The sequence below is a fragment of the Pelodiscus sinensis genome, chromosome 1 (genome assembly GCF_049634645.1).
Source record: "Pelodiscus sinensis isolate JC-2024 chromosome 1, ASM4963464v1, whole genome shotgun sequence".
In the NCBI taxonomy this organism is placed as follows: Eukaryota; Metazoa; Chordata; order Testudines; family Trionychidae; genus Pelodiscus; species Pelodiscus sinensis.
The window spans coordinates 223,717,187-223,736,740 of NC_134711.1; the positions used below are offsets into that span (position 1 = coordinate 223,717,187).

The 19,554-nt window shown below is 43.6% G+C and overlaps 1 protein-coding gene across 2 annotated transcripts in view; it reads left to right on the forward strand.

The window, feature by feature from the left end:
* Window positions 1-1,177: 1,177 nt before the first annotated feature.
* Window positions 1,178-19,554, forward strand: part of CRLF2 (cytokine receptor like factor 2) — a 36,701-nt gene continuing 18,324 nt past the window's right edge. For both annotated transcript variants that reach the window (XM_014579880.3, XM_075915994.1), the window contains exons 1-4: window positions 1,178-1,346; window positions 9,677-9,788; window positions 11,939-12,114; window positions 13,469-13,608. In XM_014579880.3, coding sequence (XP_014435366.2) covers window positions 1,271-1,346; window positions 9,677-9,788; window positions 11,939-12,114; window positions 13,469-13,608 — 504 coding nt within the window. In that variant the 5' untranslated portion in view covers window positions 1,178-1,270. The remainder of the gene's footprint in view (window positions 1,347-9,676; window positions 9,789-11,938; window positions 12,115-13,468; window positions 13,609-19,554) is intronic.

Here is a 19,554-nt window from a genome sequence, read left to right on the forward strand (position 1 = left end):
TGAAAATCATTTATCTGTGAAAAATATTAATTACAGGTAATTACCAACTTATCTGAAATGGTGATTAACTCTTTCCCTGCTTGCTCCTGCACTATCTCTGTGGAGTCACTTTGACACAGGCAGATTGTCAGCCAGGCATGTTCAATGAGATGCCTTCCTGTGGCTTTGTCTGAGAACCCACTGAAATCAGTGGGAGTGTCTCTGTTGACTTTAAAGAGCTTTGGATACAACACCCAATGTCTTAACATACTGGCTGGTTTCAGAAGTACACGGAAGTCCCTGAAGTCATTTCCTAAAGCTTGGTATGCAGCAAAGTAGCTGTGACTTAAAATATACCCTTTCCAGAGTATTTCTTTAGTAATTATGGGCTAGTGAGGGCAGTGCTAAAGAATGTTTTCCTTGTGTCTTCCTCTCCCCTTCTATGCCCTCCTCCCGCCCCCCAGGCTTGGCATATCAGCAGCACCAGCCCTCTTTCCTGCTTCTGCAGTCCAACAGAGATTTAGCCTGTAGAAAAAAAATCAAGAAAAATATCATCTTATGGACCTTAATGTACAGCAACTGGGGAGCAATGAGCTACAGAGAGGACAACATAGTGCATTCTGCTGGGCAGCTTTTCTTCCCCTCTGGTCTCCTTTGCTTACTCATAGAGCCTGTTCTCCTTCTGCCTGTGGAACTGGTTTGTGTCATCGTGATGAACTGGGTGCTAGAGCACAGGCAGGCCTAAACATACCCTTCCCCCGAAGCAGACGAGATGTGCACAGGCTTGATTAATCCTTATATTAGTCATTACTGTTATTCAATTACTATTATTACTAGAGTATGTTTTATTGAGAACAACTGGATAATTTAAGAAATATATTCCTAATAGCCCTCTCTCTCTCTCCACACACACACATATATGTGTATGTACAAATGCATACATGTAACTTGAAAGGGCTGTGTGTGAAAAGTGATAGAAAGGGAAATTGTTGGCATGTCAAAATCTAACAAGTTTGCATCTCCAAATTTTTTCTTCTTCCTAACAGTGATATCACATCATATAAGTAACACAGGCAGACGTATGAAGCGTCGCTGACCTGTAGCAATATATTTCATTCATTTATTCATATCTACATGAAAATTAATGTTCTGTTTCCTGTTGTCATTTCCTCTAGTTCCTTCCAGCCTCTGATATAAAGTGGTGAACTCCAGGAGTTCAGATTACTCATGAAGAAATGCTGTCAGGGCTTTCCATGGTAATCTGATCATAGACTAATGAATATTTGCAAGTATGTGGCTAGTCCTTCAAGCCTATGCAGCAATCTTTATCTTGGGCAACCTGATGGCTTCTCAATCACTTGCACAAAGTAAGTTGAACTCTCCAGATATTAATTTTAGAATCTGATGTGCAGATTTTCATTGTTCATGTGCAGGCGGGGGGAGGAGGGGTGGGGTGGAGGGAGGGGCTAGGGAGCAACTCTGCTTCGGGGCCTGGCAATTCAAAAGGACCTAGGCTCTTTAAATAGCCACCAAAGCACAATTTGGCTTACTCCAGCAGCGCTAAGAGCTGGGGATAGGTGTGCCACTGTCCAGGTGACACTGAGGACTGGCTGCCCTCAACCATGCCCCTTCTAACTGATGCTCCTCCCCTTCTGGGATGGCAGAGCCAGATCCTCCACCTTACTTAGGGGCCTGGCAAGGCTGTCAGTGCCTTTGTTCACATGGATGCTTTATTTGCTTCATGTTTTATCAGGCATAATATGGACTGCTTCATCACTGGTGTAATATCACAGAGACTTCAGTGTCATTATACCAGGCATAAATTTGAGCCCTTGTTACTTTACAAATGTATAAGGATATAACAGAAATGTTTACAATGGTTTCTTCCAGTTGACAATCAGCCAAAGGATAAGGGGAGGCACTCTCAGAACTCTGAGGAGTAGTACATACTGCCAAAATTATGAAATATGCTAGCAGGAATCATACACAAAAATAGAGCTGCAATATTCTGGCCAGACATTAATATTAAGAACCGGAGATTTAAGTAAGAGTTAAACAATTAATATTCTCTCATATTGATTGGGTATGGGTAAAATGATGCAGCCATCATGGTGCACTGGGTGCTAGAGCTCAGGCAGGCCTAAAAATACCCATCCCCAAAGCAGACAAGAATTGCATAGGCCTGATTAAGCCTTATATTAGTAATTACTATTATTCAATTACTATTATTACTAGAGTATGTTTTATTGAGAACAGGATAATTTAAGAAATATATTCCTAATATATTCCTAATAATAGTCCTTGTGGATACTGAAAAGTTAATAATATATTTCCCAGAGGAAAAAAAATCTCATCCATTGTTAATTCACAGTAACAGATTGGATATTTGGTATCCTAGACATTAGAATATCTGTCTGAGACTTTTTATTGAACAGGGTCATTATTACTCATACTAAGATATCAACTCATGGACTCAAAAATCCATCAAAAACCCTCCCACAGTGCACATGGGGGTAATTTAATCTTCATTGTTGTTTAACACTAAGGGTACGTCTAGACTACCGCGTTTTGTCGACGGAAGTTTTGTTGACAGATACTGTCGACAAAACTTCCGTCGACAATATGCGTCCAGACACATGGAGTTCTGTCGACAAAGCAAGCCGCTTTGTCGACAGAACTCCGTAGTCTGGACGCAACGTTACAGGCAATAACACCTTCTGTCGACAGAACTCTGTCGACAGAAGGTGTTTTGCCTCGTAAAATGAGGTATACCAGCGTCGACAAAACCGCGGAGTTCTGTCGACGTTATGTCGACAGAACTCCGCGGTAGTATAGACGCTGGTATTGTTTTGTCGACAAAAGTCCACTTTTGTCGACAAAACTAGGTAGTCTAGACACACCCTAAGTTACGGTATATGATTTCTGAATTTAATGAGAAAAAATCATTCTTTAAGGCTGTGTCTAGACTGCATCCCTTTTCCGTAAAAGGGATGCAAATTAGACACATCACAATTGAAAATGAAGCAGGGATTTAAACCCCCCTCACTTCATTTGCATAAACATGGCTGCCGCTTTTTTCTGGCTTTTTTCTAGACGGGGATCTTTCGGAAAATAAAGCCTTTTCCGAAAGATCCCTTATTCCTTTTTTTAAGAAGAATAAGGGATCTTTCGGAAAAGGCTTTATTTTCTGAAAGTTCCCCATCTAGACTGGCGCTTTTTTCCGGCAAAGCCCCGAGCTGGAAAAAAGCAGCAGCCATGTTTATGCAAATGAAGCAGGGGGGATTTAAATCCCCACTTCATTTGCAATTGCGATGTGTCTAATTTGCATCCCTTTTACGGAAAAGGGATGCAGTCTAGACACAGCCTAAGAGTATCCCAAAGTTTATCATTTTCTATAAATCTGTTCTATATTATAGTGTATATATGGAACACATCACTTATGGCAACTCAGTGACACAAGGACTGATGCTCCATTGGTAATTACTTGGTATAGTTATTTAGAAAGTGGATGGAACACTCTACTACTTACATATGTTAAATCCAGTTTGTACAAGCATTACAGAATCAGCCTAGTAGTGTCTAGCTACTGCAGTGCCTGTTATCCAACCCATGGTATGCCACTTCTGCCAGTATTGAAGCCCAGTAAATGTAGCCAAGAATACATCTCCCCCAGGTATATGCACTCTATTTTTCTCCCTCCTTCTCACTCATACTTTTAAGACAGGGATTTGTTTATCTTTTGTTCAGGCATGGGTGCTCATTTCATGTTTTTCAGTGCTTACCCTTAGTGGCACTATTTCCTATATGTGGTTCGATTGACTTAGATGAGATTGCTATCATGGATAAGCAATACTCCAGCGCACGTAGCAGCTGCAGGATCAGTTGCAGCTTGGGTTTAATACAGTGAGCTAGGAGCTACAAAATGTGGAAGTACTATGTGTGGTTGCTTATGAGCTTTAATCAGTGTTGGGAAATGAGACGTAGCGTTTTTTGTTCTGTTTTGTTGATTTGTTGAGGTTGCAAGGATTCCAGAACATTTGTGTTCCACTATGTTATTTTTGTAGACAGGTGGTTTTTGGTTGTTTCATTATATTTTGTCTTATTATGGTGTTCCTTTTGGTTCAACACTTAAGAGAAATAATTTGTGGTTCCCAATGTTACTACTTACATGTTTGTTCAGGGTTCTGCTTGTATAAATTATTCAAGGTGGTGGACTCAACTAGCAGTCATGTTTTCTGCTTATTTTTTCTATCAGACAACATACTGCATGGAGAGAACATATATTTCATGTGTTTATGCTTCTACACTCTTCAGTGCATTCAGTGCTCAACTGTGCCAATTAGCTCGTCTTTGAGGGCCATGTGGGGGCATGCCATCAATTCTATTAGCATTCCAGCAAGAATTTTCCCTCCAAGAACAAAAGTAGAGCTCTTCCCAGAGCTGGAACGGTCCAACCAGCACACAAGATTGAATTCTTGGCGAAGTTCATTGGCTGACATGTGAGGGCCTGGATCCAGAACATCTCTTCAGGACAGGGATTGTCTCTTGGCTGCATGGTTGTGCAGAGTCTAGCATAACGAGGCCTTGACTTCCAGCCATGATAAAACAATAAGTAATGACAAGAGTAATTAATTAATAACCCTGCTTCTTCCCTATCACTTTGGAATGTCATGTGACCTCCTTGCCCTTATACGACTGTGGGGCAGTGGGCAAGATAGGGTCTACCATTAATATGAAACAAGGCACCAAATTGGCTGTGTGTGTGGAAAGTTCAATGATTGAGATCATCTCAGTTGTCCTCTTTGGAATCATAAAGCCTATGAAACAGGAGGGAAATAACCCCTGTTTTATTGGTCTAACCTGTTCCCTCCTCCCAAGTTAAACTTCTCTGACTTGATTCCCGTAAAAGCCACTTTCCACTGGCAGAAGATGGTTCTCCTTCCAAAAATGTAGTTCCTGCCCATAGAGGAGAATAAGCAGCCTTCAGAAAAAGGGGCAGGAAATATGGGGCATAAAAGGGGATTGTTAACATTCACATAAGCTGTGAAAAAGAATCTGAATGGATGCTGATCTCACTTGATGTTTAAAAAATATTACATAATACAATACATTTTTCATTCTTTATATTATTATTATCTGTAAAGATGCACACACAGCACTCTCCCAGTGCCTAAGTAGAGAACATGGATCCAGATCCTCAAAAATATTTTATTCTTATTAATTTCAGTGGAAGTCTGGGCATCTGGTCCATGGCCCCTTGTCTGGAACACTTAGGCTATGTCTAGACTACATCCCTTTTTCGTAAAAGGGATGTAAATTAGACGTTTCGCAATTGCTAATGAAGCGGGGATTTAAATCTCCCCCGCTTCATTAGCATAAAAATGGCTGCCATTTTTTTCGGCACGGAGCTTTGCCGGAAAAAAGTGCCAGTCTAGACACTGATCTTGCGGAAAATAAAGCCTTTTCTGAAAGATCCCTTATCCCTTATTTCATATTCTATATTCTATGAAATAAGGGATAAGGGATCTTTCGGAAAAGGCTTTATTTTCCGCAAGATCAGCATCTAGACTGGCACTTTTTTCCAGCAAAGCTCCGTGCCGAAAAAAAGCGGCAGCCATTTTTATGCTAATGAAGCGGGGGAGATTTAAATCCCCGCTTCATTAGCAATTGCGAAACGTCTAATTTACATCCCTTTTACGAAAAAGTGTCTGTGAGTTAATGACATAGGGGTGATAATAGGGGAAGTTTCTGTGAGGAAGTTCACAGAAGTTTCTGTGAGGGAAGTTCACAGAAACTTCCCCTATTATCACCTCTATGTCATTACTTCACAGACACTAACCTTCCCCCCTCACCCACACTCTGTTCTAAAATTTGATTTGTCAATTTCACATGCATTCATTTTTTTTTGATTGTATCACTTTTGTATAAATGGTTGTGACAATTTTCTTCTACATATTGATCTGAGGAAGTGGGTCTGGCCCACGAAAGCTCATCACCTAATAAACCATCTTGTTAGTCTTTAAAGTGCTACATAGTTCTGTCTTTTGTTTCAGCTAGACCAGACTAACACGATTGCAGCTCTATCACTATTCTGTATTTGATGAGGACTGTGAACTAACTTTCTCTATATTTCAGAGATGTGTGAGAATCTGTGCATCCTCCGTCTGTCCGTGAGGATGTGTGTTCAAAAAATCCTCCTAAATAATAACAGCTAGGACTACTAAATTGGTCTGTAGCCTCCTCTTATCCTAACTAAAAGTAAGGTCAGGGATTGGTTGTGCCAGGAAAATGGGATGTGCCTGGAGTTTGATTGTTTTCCAAAACATAGAAAGGCTGTTTGGAGGGATGCATTACTGCACCATGAGTGTGGGGGACAGCTATAATGCAGGGTAACCACTGAGGGCAGCTGCACCACAAAGGGAGTGGCCGACTGAGAATGGGGCTTGCCATCTTGCTGGTCACTGGCCCAGGTAAGTGGCTTCTCTGCCCCCAAACCCTCCCTCTTGGCCCTCAGCCCCAGCGCCAGACAAGGTGGGGAAGGCCTGTCAGCCCCACCTCCACAACCTCTGCCCCGGAACACGATCAGGGCTGGAGAGTGCAGCCCCATCCCTCCTCCAGGAGCCACATCCTGCCCCCAGCACTGATAAGTCATGTAGCATAGCTGTGCCTGGCCAGCTTGCATGTCTCCCCTCCCTTTCCCCCATGTTGGGCTAGCATGGCCCCGATTCCAGCTCCAGAGCTGGGCCTGAGGAATGCTGCCGGGGCCAGCCTGTGCAGAGCCCACCCCGTTCCTGGTTTAGGCCCAGGGAGCACCAGTGGTAAGCCAGTGCATCCCCCATCCTGTCCCAGGCTGGACACGGGCAACGCCGGGTAATCTTCTGGTATGAAAAAAGCAAACTAAAAAAAATGCAGAGCCTGAAATTCATTTGCCCAACAGTACAGCATACTGTAATAATCAAATTATTTACAAATGCATTTACAATTATATAAATCCTGTACAATTGAATACAGTATTCTAAAACCTTCAAAAGGTTATGTCATCACTTACTGTTATGAAGCTCTTAGAAACTAGAGTATATCAGATGATTCCTACTGTTACCAGATAATTTATTACAACCTCCCACTTTCAATTATTCACTATATATTGGTAACACATTTACAAGGCATCAATAACCATGTTTTCTAGATGGCAAATGCAGGTGTTAAAATCCCAACATTCTACTCCATAATATGCAGCTGGCCTATAGCTAGGTGCAGAGTAAAGCCCTAATTCTGCTAAGATTCCTGCACATGGTTAGCTTTACAATGCCCATAGTCCCACTGAAGGCAAGTGGACTAAATGCAAAGCTAAACAAGCATATGTGACATTCTTTAAGGTCAAACAAAAAGCATATAAAGCCAAAACTTAAGGTCTTTATCCAGGGATAGATTGAGTCTTTAAGGGATACTATGGAACTGTCCTCCTACAGGAGAAAAACCAGGAGCCATTCTTTGTGTTTATGCAACTTACTCCCTATGTTGTAACCAATCACATCTTCTTTTCATGGCAGATGAGAACCCATGGCCTCAATTCCTCACAGTCCATTCCCATTCCCTCTGAGAGGCCAGAAAGAAGCAGTTAAAGGGTATGTCTACACTACAAAGTTAATTTGAACTAACAGCCGTTAGTTTGAATTAACTTTAATAGTGGCTATACATGCAAACTGCTAGTTCAAATTAAATTCGAACTAGAGGAGCGCTTAATTCGAACTAGGTAAACCTCATTCTATGAGGACTAATGCCTAGTTCGAATTAAGTAGTTCGAATTAAGGGCTGTGTAGCCACTTAATTCGAATTAGTTGGAGGCTAGCCCTTCCCAGCTTGCCTTGGTGGCCACTCTGGGCCAAACCAGGGAAACTCTTCTGCCCCTCTCCCGGCCCTGGAGCCCTTAAAAGGGCATGGTCTGGCTACAGTGCTTGTGCCCGTTGCAAGCCTGCCAGCACCCAGCCAACAGACCCTGCACCTGGCACAGCACGAGCCAGCCACCTGCTGCCACCCAGCCCTCCGCCTCTTCCTAGGACCAGGCTGGCAGCTCCCAAAAGCCTGCCTGGGGCCGCAAGAGGCGGGCGCCCGCCTGGTCTAGTGAGGAGATCGTGGACCTCATCGAGGTTTGGGGGGAGGCCTCCAATGTCCACTATCTTTGCACTAGGCACAGGAATGCAGCCACCTACAGCCGCATGGCTGCCAGCCTGGCCACCAAAGGCCACATGCGAACCCAGGAGCAGGTGTGCATGAAAATCAAGTTGGTCCAGTGAGACTCCCGATCCTGAGCCCTGAGCTTAGAACATAAGAATATAAGAATGGCCATACCGGGTCAGACCAAAGGTCCATCTAGCCCAGTAGCCTGTCTGCCGACAGCGGCCAACACTAGGTACCCTGGAGGGGATGGACTGAAGACAATAACCAAGCCATTTGTCTCGTGCCATCCATCTCCAGCCTTCCACCAACTGAGGCCAGGGACACCATTTCTACCCCCTGGCTAATAGCACTCCATGGACCCAACCTCCATGACTTTACCTCACTTCTCTTTAAACTCTGTTGTAGTTCTAGCCTTCACAGCCTCCTGCAGCAAGGAGTTCCACAGGTTGACTATTTGCTTTGTGAAGAAGAACTTTCTGTTGTTAGTTTGAAGCCTGCTACCCATTCATTTCATTTGGTGTCCTCTAGTCCTTCTATTATGGGAACTAATGAAGAACTTTTCTTTATGAAACCTCTCCACACCACTCATGCTTTTATAGACCTCTATCATATCCCCCCTCAATCTCCTCTTTTCTAAGCTGAAAAGTCCCAGTCTCTTTAGCCTCTCTTCATATGGGACCTTTTCCAAACCCCTGATCATTTTAGTTGCCCTCCCCTCTCCCACCCTCTCTTTTCCCCTCTCCCACCTCCTTTTCCCAGTCTCCCCGAGTTTTGTTCAATAAAGAGAGTTTCTATTTTTGACCTCACGTGTCCTTTATTTTGTACATCAGGAAGGGGGGCTAGGGAGGGGTAAGTGGAAGGAGGTGAGGGAGGAATGGGGCACGAGCCCCCGATTGGGAGGACTGGGGTGGCTCTGCGGGCTCCTCGGGGTGGAAGCTCTCTTACAGGGCCTCCTGGATCCTGACAGCCCCCCGATCAAGCCTCCCGGATAGCAGCCTGTGGCAAGTGCAGCTGGGTTGATGGCCGAGTGCTGTGATCTGCTGAGTGTGGGCACTCAGGGGACTCCAAGCCAGGACTGCTTTGCTGTCCCTCATCGAGTTAGACAAGCAGGCGGGGAACCCTGAGAACTGTCTGTCCGGGGTGGGGGTCGGGTCCCTTTAAGCACAGCTCTCGGCTAGCCTGAGGCAGCAGCTCCACACTTTAAGTCCTAACCCTGATGCCCTGCCGGCACTGCTTCCGGCCAGCCTTAACTTCGGTTCAGGGTCCACTCAATGTGGACATGCTATTTCAAATTAGCAAATCTCAATGACATTTTATTATTTTCCACCCATATTTTTAACCTCTCTGGATCTTTTAGTCTAATTTACCTGCCTGGCGAGGCTTCACATTGCCTCTTTTTTTTCTATCATCTGTGGACATGGAGTAATTCAGTTATAATTCCTGTTTCTTAACAAATGTATGGCCATGTTTTTGGATTGCTCGGGTTGAAATCGTTTTGTTTGTCATTTCAATGAGACAGGTTTGAAAGGAACCGTCAACATCACAATAGTCAATTTCAATGGTGAACTGATGCAGATCACATGGGCAGCTAAAGACTATTACCCTGACAGGAATGTGACTTTTTTTTACAGGTAAGCACTGGGAATGGCTATCTTGTTCCTCTTCGGTAGCAGCTTTGCCTAGTGATTCTGAGACTATGTCTATACTCCAGTTAAATACCCATGGTTGGCCCATGTCAGCTAACTCGGACAAATGGGGAGGGCCCTACCAGGCAATAAGCCCTTCCCCATGAAATCTGATGTCTCCAAGGAGTGCCCCAAGCAAAGAGAGGTCCTATCTCTAACTGGCCAAGGGAGGGACAGATGCTGTCTCTCTCCTATACTCTGCTCTGGTGCTGAGAACGGCGGGGACCAGACCAGAGCTACCTCCGGGTGCCTCCCTCCTTTGCAGGATGCTTTCTGAGACTGAGCATTCCTGAGGTTCCTGTCTGAGGTTCCTGCAGCTGTAGGAGGCAGTTGGATCCCTGTGCTGCTTGGAGCTCCCTGAGTGTGGCAAAGGTTCACATGACCTTTCTTTCATTGAAACAAGTTAATAATTGCATCTGGAAGGGGGCACACCTTGCACAGTGACCCTTCCCCATGCAGCTGCAGAGTGATGGGAGCCAGACACAAGTGTGGGACAGGGCATGCAGAGCGTTCTGCAGCCAGGAGAGGTACCCAAGAGCAGCTGGGCAGAGGAAGAGTAAGTACTGTCCCGCCCGATCCGGCCAGGAATAGTATCTAGGAAGTTCTGGCTTGGGTGCTTTCAGCAGCATGGGAGTCCTACTCTGAAGGCAGCACAGAAATGAGGGTGATAGTCCCATGACCCCTCCACAAGAGGTTTACAGCCCCCACAATCTCCTTTTGGGTCTGGACTCATGGTTGCAACACCATGAAATTTCAGGTTTAAATAACTGCAAATGTGGACATTACTAATTTTCAAACCCTATGGTTATGGAATTGGCCATGGTAGGGGTGTACTTGTGGGGATCTGGCAGGCTGTCTTCACCACAGCTTAAGAGCCCCCCGATATAAGCTCTCTGAGCCCGAGTGAGCTGACATGGGCCACCTATGGTGTTTTAATTGCAACCTAGATGTCCCATCAGATATCTCACCTAGTCCAAGTTGTGTGTGAGTTGTTCCTGCAATTGAAAGAGCAGATTATATTTGATTCATATCAGCATGCAGTCTTGTTTATCTTTACTCCTCCCTGCACTATCTTTTCCAAAGAAATCAGCAGATCTGCTGACTACTTAGCTTCTTACTCACAGTTTTCTCTATTCTCCTGATTCCAGTCTATGTGCCATTTTTCACACACACTCACCGCTTTCACTGCTGTTTAATTAAGAGCTGTGCAGCAAGCAGTTGATGGTGCAAATGGAAATGTAACATTTATAATTCTGTTGGCTCAATGATAAGTTAGCCCGTATGAGGGTTACTCATTTTAGAGGGTATATGAGACCGCATTTTCCCTAGTATTGTGTAGAAATAGGATACCTTGTCAAGTAATGAGTGTTTGACATAGCAAACCCTTCCCTTCTTAGAAAAGACAACATTAAAGAAACTGAACAATCTCAAATTGTAATGAACAGATAACTGGGAAGGCAATGGGAGTCAGGTATTGAAATCCTCTTCTCCACTTTGAAAATTCCATCGATAAATTCTCCATGAAAATATAATTTGAGAAGAAGTATTTTAATAATCTAAAGCAGGGCTACTCAACACGCGGTCCGCAAGTGGAATCCTTTAAACATGGCCTCCACGGGGAACACTCTCCACAACAGCGAGGCATCTCCTAGAGCATTGAAAGATGCAAGAGGACAGGCTGGTTGGAACAGATGGGTATAGAGTATCAGCATTTCTAGCCCCCAAGGAGGAGGTGCCAAGAGAGTCGGGGCATTGTGGGAAGTGCTGGCTGCTTAGCCTTGCGGGCAGAGCCTGAGAGGTGCTGACTGGCTCATACTGGCTATGTTTGGGTCCAGCACCATGGCTTAATGCTTAAACTTTGTATTCATGCCCATCAGTGTGAAAGAAGCTATTTGCATATATTTGCATATATATTTGCAGGTATATGCAACCACACTTAAGTTGCAGCTCTCGGCATGTTCTGTGAGTCTCATTGTGGCCCCCACGGCTTCCAAAGTTGAGTAGCTCTGATCTAAACTCACAAAAAGCAACTAACTTATTTCAACAGATAGCATAATAACTGTGTTAACTAATTTTATTTTTCTTTTTACTTATAGTTTTGACACACATTCTCAAAACAGAGTTTGGAAGCTATGTGCCAACTATATACTTGATCAAGGCTACAATTCTGGCTGTTTCTTCAAGACGGAGGGAAAGACTCTTACCATGTCTATTAAGGATAAGAGTGGAAGTAAAGAGCTTTTCAACCGATCATTAAAAACTGATTTCTACAGTAAGTGATTGAGCAATGACATTACCAAATTCCTTGGTAATGGCAGTGCCTTCAATGATGTTCTTTTGTAATTAGTCTGAGACAAAGGGTACATCTACACTGTGCGGCTATTTCAGGTTACCTCCAGCATCCTACATCTTAACAAGCCTCCTGTTATTTCAAAATATTTTTCAAAATAATGTGCGCGCTATTTCAGCATCCCTGTAATTCTTATCCAATGAGAGTTAAGGGATGTCTCAAAATAGTGCATTATTTCAAAATTTGGTGCCGTGTAGACAAGCCAAATTACAAAATAAGCTATTTTGAAATAGAATCAAAATAAGATACACAATTTGTGTAATGCAAATTGTGTATCATATTTTGAGTTTAGGGTGCTGTGTAGATGCACTGAAAGAGAGAGAACAGTTGCAAAGTATAAAATATTATCAAGGAAGATGATGAATTAGTCCAATGGACAAATATTATCAATAAAATAAAATATTGTTCTTTCTTTGGGTATAATAAGGCTGCTTCTTCAACACTTACGTCAGTGGTCACATTGTTTTCACTGGAGCTACTCACTTCAATAAAGGCCCCAAAATTCAAATCCAGTTTTGGATTTTGAATACTCAAAAATGTAGGTATGTTTGGATTTTGAAATATTCGATGTAGGTGTCTACGCAGGACATGTAAACATACATGTAGTAACAACTAGTAGCCATGTTTCCATTTTCATAGTAGAGGGGTAAATACATTATACTAGCAGATTTACCTGGCATTGCTCTGGTTTGTAACTGAAGAATTTTTTTTTTTAAATAAATGAAAAATATACACGTTATTTCAATGATTGTATGTTTCAAAAAATGAAGGAAAATGAAGGCTGGAGTGAGTGTTCAGGGGTGAGGAAGGGCGGGAGATGGGTGGTTTAGGTCAAAGGGTTGGGAGGTGTGGGGGATCGGGGGAGGGGGAGGGGAGGCTGAAGTCAAGGCAGGTGGGAGGTGCAGGACTCAGGGTAGGGGATTCAGGAGAGGAGGCTGGGAGGTAGGGGAAGCACTGCTCCAGCAGTGACTTCTTCCAAGGGGTTGTGCTCTCCTGCCAGCCTCCCCCCCCCAGTTGCCCTCCCTCATGTGCTGTAGGCTGTGGAGGGGGGACTAGGCTCTAGAGGCTGCCACCCCCTACAGCACCTCCCCATGACCTGCAGGCTGTCTGGGGGGGAGGGCAACACTTCAAGGGCCGCACCCTCCTGCATGCCTCTCTCCCCCACCCCACACACTGCCTGCAGGGTATCTCGGGGGGATCCAGGCTGCTTGTTGAAGTGTGTTGTGATGGTTCATTCTAAGAGAACATTGTATATTTTATGTCTATTTTTCCTTAGTAAAACCTAACCCACCTGAAAATGTAACTTTCCACTGGCAAGGAGATACACTTACTGTTGGATGTAGTAAACCAAAGACAAAAACAAAGTGCCTGAAGCTTGAACTTCAGTATAAAAGCGAATATGACAAAGAATGGCAGGTGGGTAGAATTTGCAATTCTCACTTAACAGAGGAAAGAGATGGGAATGACCCCTCCCTAGAACAGAAGGTGGGGTTTTCTTGGAGGTCCATCCTATCCCATTAACATACACTTGTTAGACTGGGAACAGAATAAGGACTAGTTTTCATCAAAAAAAAAGATGCATTTTTTTCCTTTGGGATAACTAACACACATGCTATCCTGAGGTAAATACATGCTGAAACCCAGGCACTTTAACTGAAAGTGAGATTAAGTTGTCAAGCTAAATAGTTTTATACCACCTCCAGGGATTGGCCTTGACGAGTTTACCTCATGGTAAACTATGGGCCTGGTCTTCACGTGTTAGTTACCACTAGTAAAAACATATCTTTTTTAGTGGTGAAGGCTAGCCCTAGAGTTCTAGCTATCTAATATGTACTGAATGTCAGCATTCCAGTGAATGGGCCTGGTTAAGGAGTTACTCTTCATTGCATAGGCACATGACAAGAAGATGTAGGGGACAGATAATACATGAAGAATATAAGCAGGGAGGAGAGTCATAAATGGGAAATGAAGATGAAAAAATTGGAGGAAAAGACAACAGAGAGCAGCTGATGGGGAAGACACAATATTCCAGGCATTTTATTTATCTAGAACGGAAATACCATCTTTCCATTTTATATCATGGAATTAATTCTTTCTGGGTTCATAACTAACTGGTGTATACTTTAGAGGGATAGCAGAGTTATTCTGTAACAGGAAAAACTTAAAAAACAATGAATAGTTTTGCAGTATCTTAAAGGCTAACAAAACATGTAGATGGTATCATGAGTTTTCGTGGGCACAACTCATTCATCTGAAGAAGTGGGTTGTGCCCACAAAAGCTCATGTTACCATCTACATGTTTTGGTAGTCTCGAAGATACTGCAAGACTATTTGTTTTTTGGTATATACTTTGTGAACCAAAGTTAATTCTGTTTGTTTCACAAATAATTTTTGTAGCATGAATGTGACATAGATAGCTGCAGCGGCACAAGAGCCAGCAAACAGAGCTATAAACAGGGGAGTTTGAGTTTGTAAAGGGAGTTTGGATTGTAGGGTTTGTTTTTGCTGTGGAGGGGGTGTTTTGGTTTGTTTTTGTGTTCACCAGACTAATAGGATTTTGGTGAGAAAGTAGATAAAACACAGAGGCAGTAGTGGCCGTGGCCCAAGTAGTAGAGAACACGAGGAGGATGATTGGATGTGGTAGCTGCGGTATGTACATGATTCTGGAGGGGGTACCTGAAAGGAGTTTTGTTTGTATGAAGTGCCGCCTGATAGAGCTGATGGAAGAAAAGATCTGAGGATTGGAGATGCAGGTGGAAACTCTGGTCAAGTTTAGAAGGGGGTTTGAGCAGATGATGGAGCAAAGGCATGATGTGGCTGAAGGGGAAAGTTTAGATATGCAGATGGAAGCAGGATCAAGGAGGGCCTCAGAGGGGGGACTGCTGGGCGAAGAAAATGGACAGTGGAAGCATGTGACTAAGAGAACCAGGCAGAGGAAAAGATGGGTCAGTGAAGGAAAAATAGAGCTCAAGAACAGGTATGTGGAGCTGGAGAATGAAGAAGGGGTACAGCAGGTAGATAATGAAGATGGAAGGGTAAGGAAGAAGAGAAGAGTGGCTAGTCCCATAGATAAAAGGGAAGAGTTTATGGAGACAACACCAATAATGAGCATTAGGAGGATACAGGATGGGTTAAAGAGGATTACAAGGGAAAACAGGAATGGCAAGGACTTGCAGCCAGAGGAAGCAAGAGATAGACCAGAGAATTGCATTGTCACTAGGAAAAGGCAGGTCTACGTGATTGGGTACGTGATTGAGAAGAATAGATAGGCCTGTAACCTGAGCTGATCCAGAGAATAGAAGGGTGTGCTGTCTGCCGGGTGCTAAGATACGGGATGTGGAACTGAGGTCGAAGAGGATTATTAAGGGAGCAGGAAGGAATCCATTGATCATCCTTCAGGTAGGAACAAATGATACGGCTAGATTCTCGCTGGAATGAATTAAGGGAGACTATGATAGGCTGGGGAGGATGCTCAAGGAAATTGAGGCTCAGGTGATCTTTAGTGGGATTCTGCCTGTTCCTAGAGAAGGGCAACTAAGATGTGACAGGATTATGATGATCAATAGATGGCTTAGGCAGTGGTGCTATAAGGAGGGCTTTGGGATGTATGGTCACTGGGAGGCATTTATGGACAGAGGACTGTTCTCTAGGGATGGACTTCACCTAAGTAGGGAGGGAAATAGACTTCTAGGATGGAGGCTGGCTCAACTGATGAAGAGAGCTTTAAACTAGGAATTTGGGGGAGACAGTTGGGAGATGTCCAGGTAATCTCTACGCTGGATTTTAACACTGAGAGGGAGGAAAATGAAGTAAGAAAGGATATAGCTGGGGGTAGGAGAATGTACATGAGGAAGGGTAGGGTGGATACTAGTCTATATTGGAGGGTGGATACTAGTCTATATTGGAGGTACAATATCCATGCCAAATTTGGTAAAGAATGTGAGTGTGGCCAAACAGCAAAAATTAAGATGTTTGTACACCAATGCGAGGAGCCTAGGTAACAAAATGGAGGAACTACAGCTATTGATCCAGGAAGTGAAACCAGATATTATAGGAATAACAGAAACATGGTGGAATACTAGGCATGACTGGAGTACAGGTATTGAAGGATATGTGCTGTTTAGGAAAGACAGAAATAAGGGTAAAGGTGGTGGAGTCTCATTGTATATCAAAGATGAGGTAGATTGTAAAGAAATAAAAAGTGATGGAATGGAGAAGACAGAGTCTGTTTGGGCAAAAATCACATTGGGAAAGAAAACTATCAGATCCTCCTCTGGGATAGTGCTTGGGGTGTGTTACAGACCACCATGATCCAATTTGGAAATGGATAGAGAGCTCTTTAATGTTTTTAATGAAGTAAATACTCATGGAAACTGCGTAATCATGGGAGATTTCAACTTTCCAGATATAGACTGGAGAACAAGTGCTAGTAATAATATTAGGGCTCAGATTTTCCTAGATGTGATAGCTGATGAATTCCTTCATCAAGTAGTTGCTGAACCAACAAGGGGGGATGCTATTTTAGATTTGGTTTTGGTGAGTAGCGAAGATCTCATAGATGAAATGGTTGTAGGAGACAACCTTGGCTCGAGTGATCATGAGCTAATTCAGTTTAAATTAAATGGAAGGATAAACAAAAATAAATCTGAGACTTGGGTTTTTGATTTCAAAAGAGCTAACTTTAGTAAATTAAGGAAATTAGTTAGGGAAGTTGATTGGACTAAAGAAATTATGGATCTTAAAGTGGAGGAGGCCTGGAATTATTTTAAGTTAAAGTTGCAGAAGCTGTCAGAAGCCTGTATCCCTAGAAAAGGGAAAAAAAATATAGGCAGGTGTGTTAGACCAAGCTGGATGAGCAAGCATCTCAGAGAGGTGATTAAGAAAAAGCAGAAAGCATATAAGGAATGGAAAATGGGAGGGATTAGTAAAGAAAGCTACCTTATTGAGGTTAGAGCATGTAGGGATAAAGTGAGAGAGGCTAAAAGTCAGGTAGAGTTGGACCTTGCAAAGGGAATTAAAACCAATAGTAAAAGGTTTTATAGCCATATAAATAGGAAAAAAACAAAAAAAGAAGTAGGACCATTAATTACTAAGGATGGAGTGGAGGTTATGGATAATCTAGGAATGGCCCAATATTTGAACAAATACTTTGCTTCAGTCTTTAATGAGGCTAATGAAGAGCTTAGGGATAATGATAACATAACAAATGGGACTAAGGATATGGAGGTAGATATTACCATATCCAAGGTAAAAGCCAAACTTGAACAGCTTAATGGGAGTAAATTGGGGGGCCCAGATAATCTTCATCCAAGAATATTAAAGGAACTGGCACATGAAATTGCAAGTCCATTAGCAAAATTTTTTAATACATCTCTAAACTCAGGGGTTGTACTATTTGACTGGAGAATTGCTAATATATTTCCTATTTTTAAGAAAGGGAAAAAAAGTGACCCAGGTAATTATAGGCCTGTTAGTTTGACATCTGTAGTATGCAAGATCTTGGAAAAATTTTTGAAGGAGAAATTAGTTGGAGACATTGCGGATAATGGTAATTGGGACAAATTACAACATGGTTTTACAAAAGGTAGATCGTGCCAAACCAACCTGATCTCCTTTTTTGAGAAAGTAACAGATTTTTTAGATAAAGGAAATGCAGTGGATCTAATCTACCTCGACTTTAGTAAGGCATTTGATAAAGTTCCACATGGAGAATTATTGGTTAAATTGGAAAAGATAGGGATTAATATGAAAGTTGAGAAGTGGATAAGCAACTGGTTAAAGGGGAGACTACAGCGGGTCATATTGAAAGGTGAATTGTCAGATTGGAGGAAGGTTACTAGTGGAGTTCCTCAGGGATCAGTTTTGGGACCAATTTTATTTAATCTTTTTATCGCTGACCTTGGCACCAAAAGTGGAAGTGTCCTGATAAAATTTGCGGATAACACAAAGTTCGGAGGTATTGCCAATTCAGAAAAGGATCGGGATATCATACAGGAAGATCTGGATGACCTTGTAAATTGGAGTGATAGCAATAGGATGAAATTTAATAGTGAGAAGTGTAAGGTTATGCATTTAGGGATTAATAACAAGAATTTTAGTTATAATCTGGGGACACATCAGTTGGAAGTAATGGAGGAGGAGAAGAACCTCAGAGTCCTGGTTGATTATAGAATGACTGTAAGCCGCCATTGTGACATGGCCGTGAAAAAGGCTAATACGGTCTTGGGATGTATTAGGCGAGATATTTCTAGTAGGGATAAGGAGGTGTTAGTGCCATTATACAAGGCATTTGTGAGACCCCATTTGGAATACTGTGTGCAGTTCTGGTCTCCCATGTTTAAGAAGGATAAATTCAAACTGGAACAGGTACAAAGAAGGGCCACTAGGATGATCCGAGGAATGGAAAACCTGTCTTATGAAAGGAGACTTGGGGAGCTTGGCTTGTTTACCTTAACCAAAAGAAGGCTGAGGGGGGATATGATTGCACTCTTTAAATATATTAGGGTACGTCTACAGTACAGCGCTAATTCGAACTAACTTAGTTCGAATTAGTTAATTCGAACTAAGCTAATTCGAACTAGCGCATCTAGAACTAAAAACTAGTTCGAATTAACGTTTTGCTAATTCGAACTAGCGCGTCCACACTGATTGGACGCAGGGGGGCATTTAAGGGCAGCTGAAACCGGTTCTGGCAGGGCATCAGGTCAGTAGTTGCTTTGTGTGGCTGCTGTCTGAGGCTATCTGAGGCTCGAGTTTAAAGGGACCCCCCTGGACAGCCGGTTCTCAGCTTTTCCTGCTTGCTTGCCAACCTCGCCGAGGGACAGCAAAGCGTTGGTCTCTGTGCCCGTCTGTGTCGGTGCTTCTCTTCGGGGGGGCCGCCGCAGGTGGCAACATGGAGCCACCGCTCGCCCTGCACCTTCTGGTGCACGTTCTGGACTTGCTGCTGCCAGCAATGGCTCGAGGCTGCCTGGCACCACCTGGTGAACGTCAGCCCCCTGCCTCTCCGCCTGGCCGCCCTGGGGGCCGTGGAGGAGCCGTGGCGGCGCCCCGGCACCGGCGTGCCCCGCCGCGTCTGGCGTCTGGACACCAGCACCGACTGGTGGGACCGCATCGTCCTGGAGCGCTGGGAGGACCGACAGTGGACCCAGAACTTCAGGATGAGGAGGGACACCTTCCTGGAGCTCTGCGAGTGGCTCGCCCCTGCCCTGCGCAGAAGGGACACTCGCATGAGACTCGCCATCCCCTCTGGAAGCTCTCCACGCCGGACAGCTACCGATCCGTCAGGAACCAGTTCGGCGTGGGGAGATCCACTGTTGGAGCAGTGCTCATGCAGGTATGGCACTCGTCGGCCACCGAGCCGGC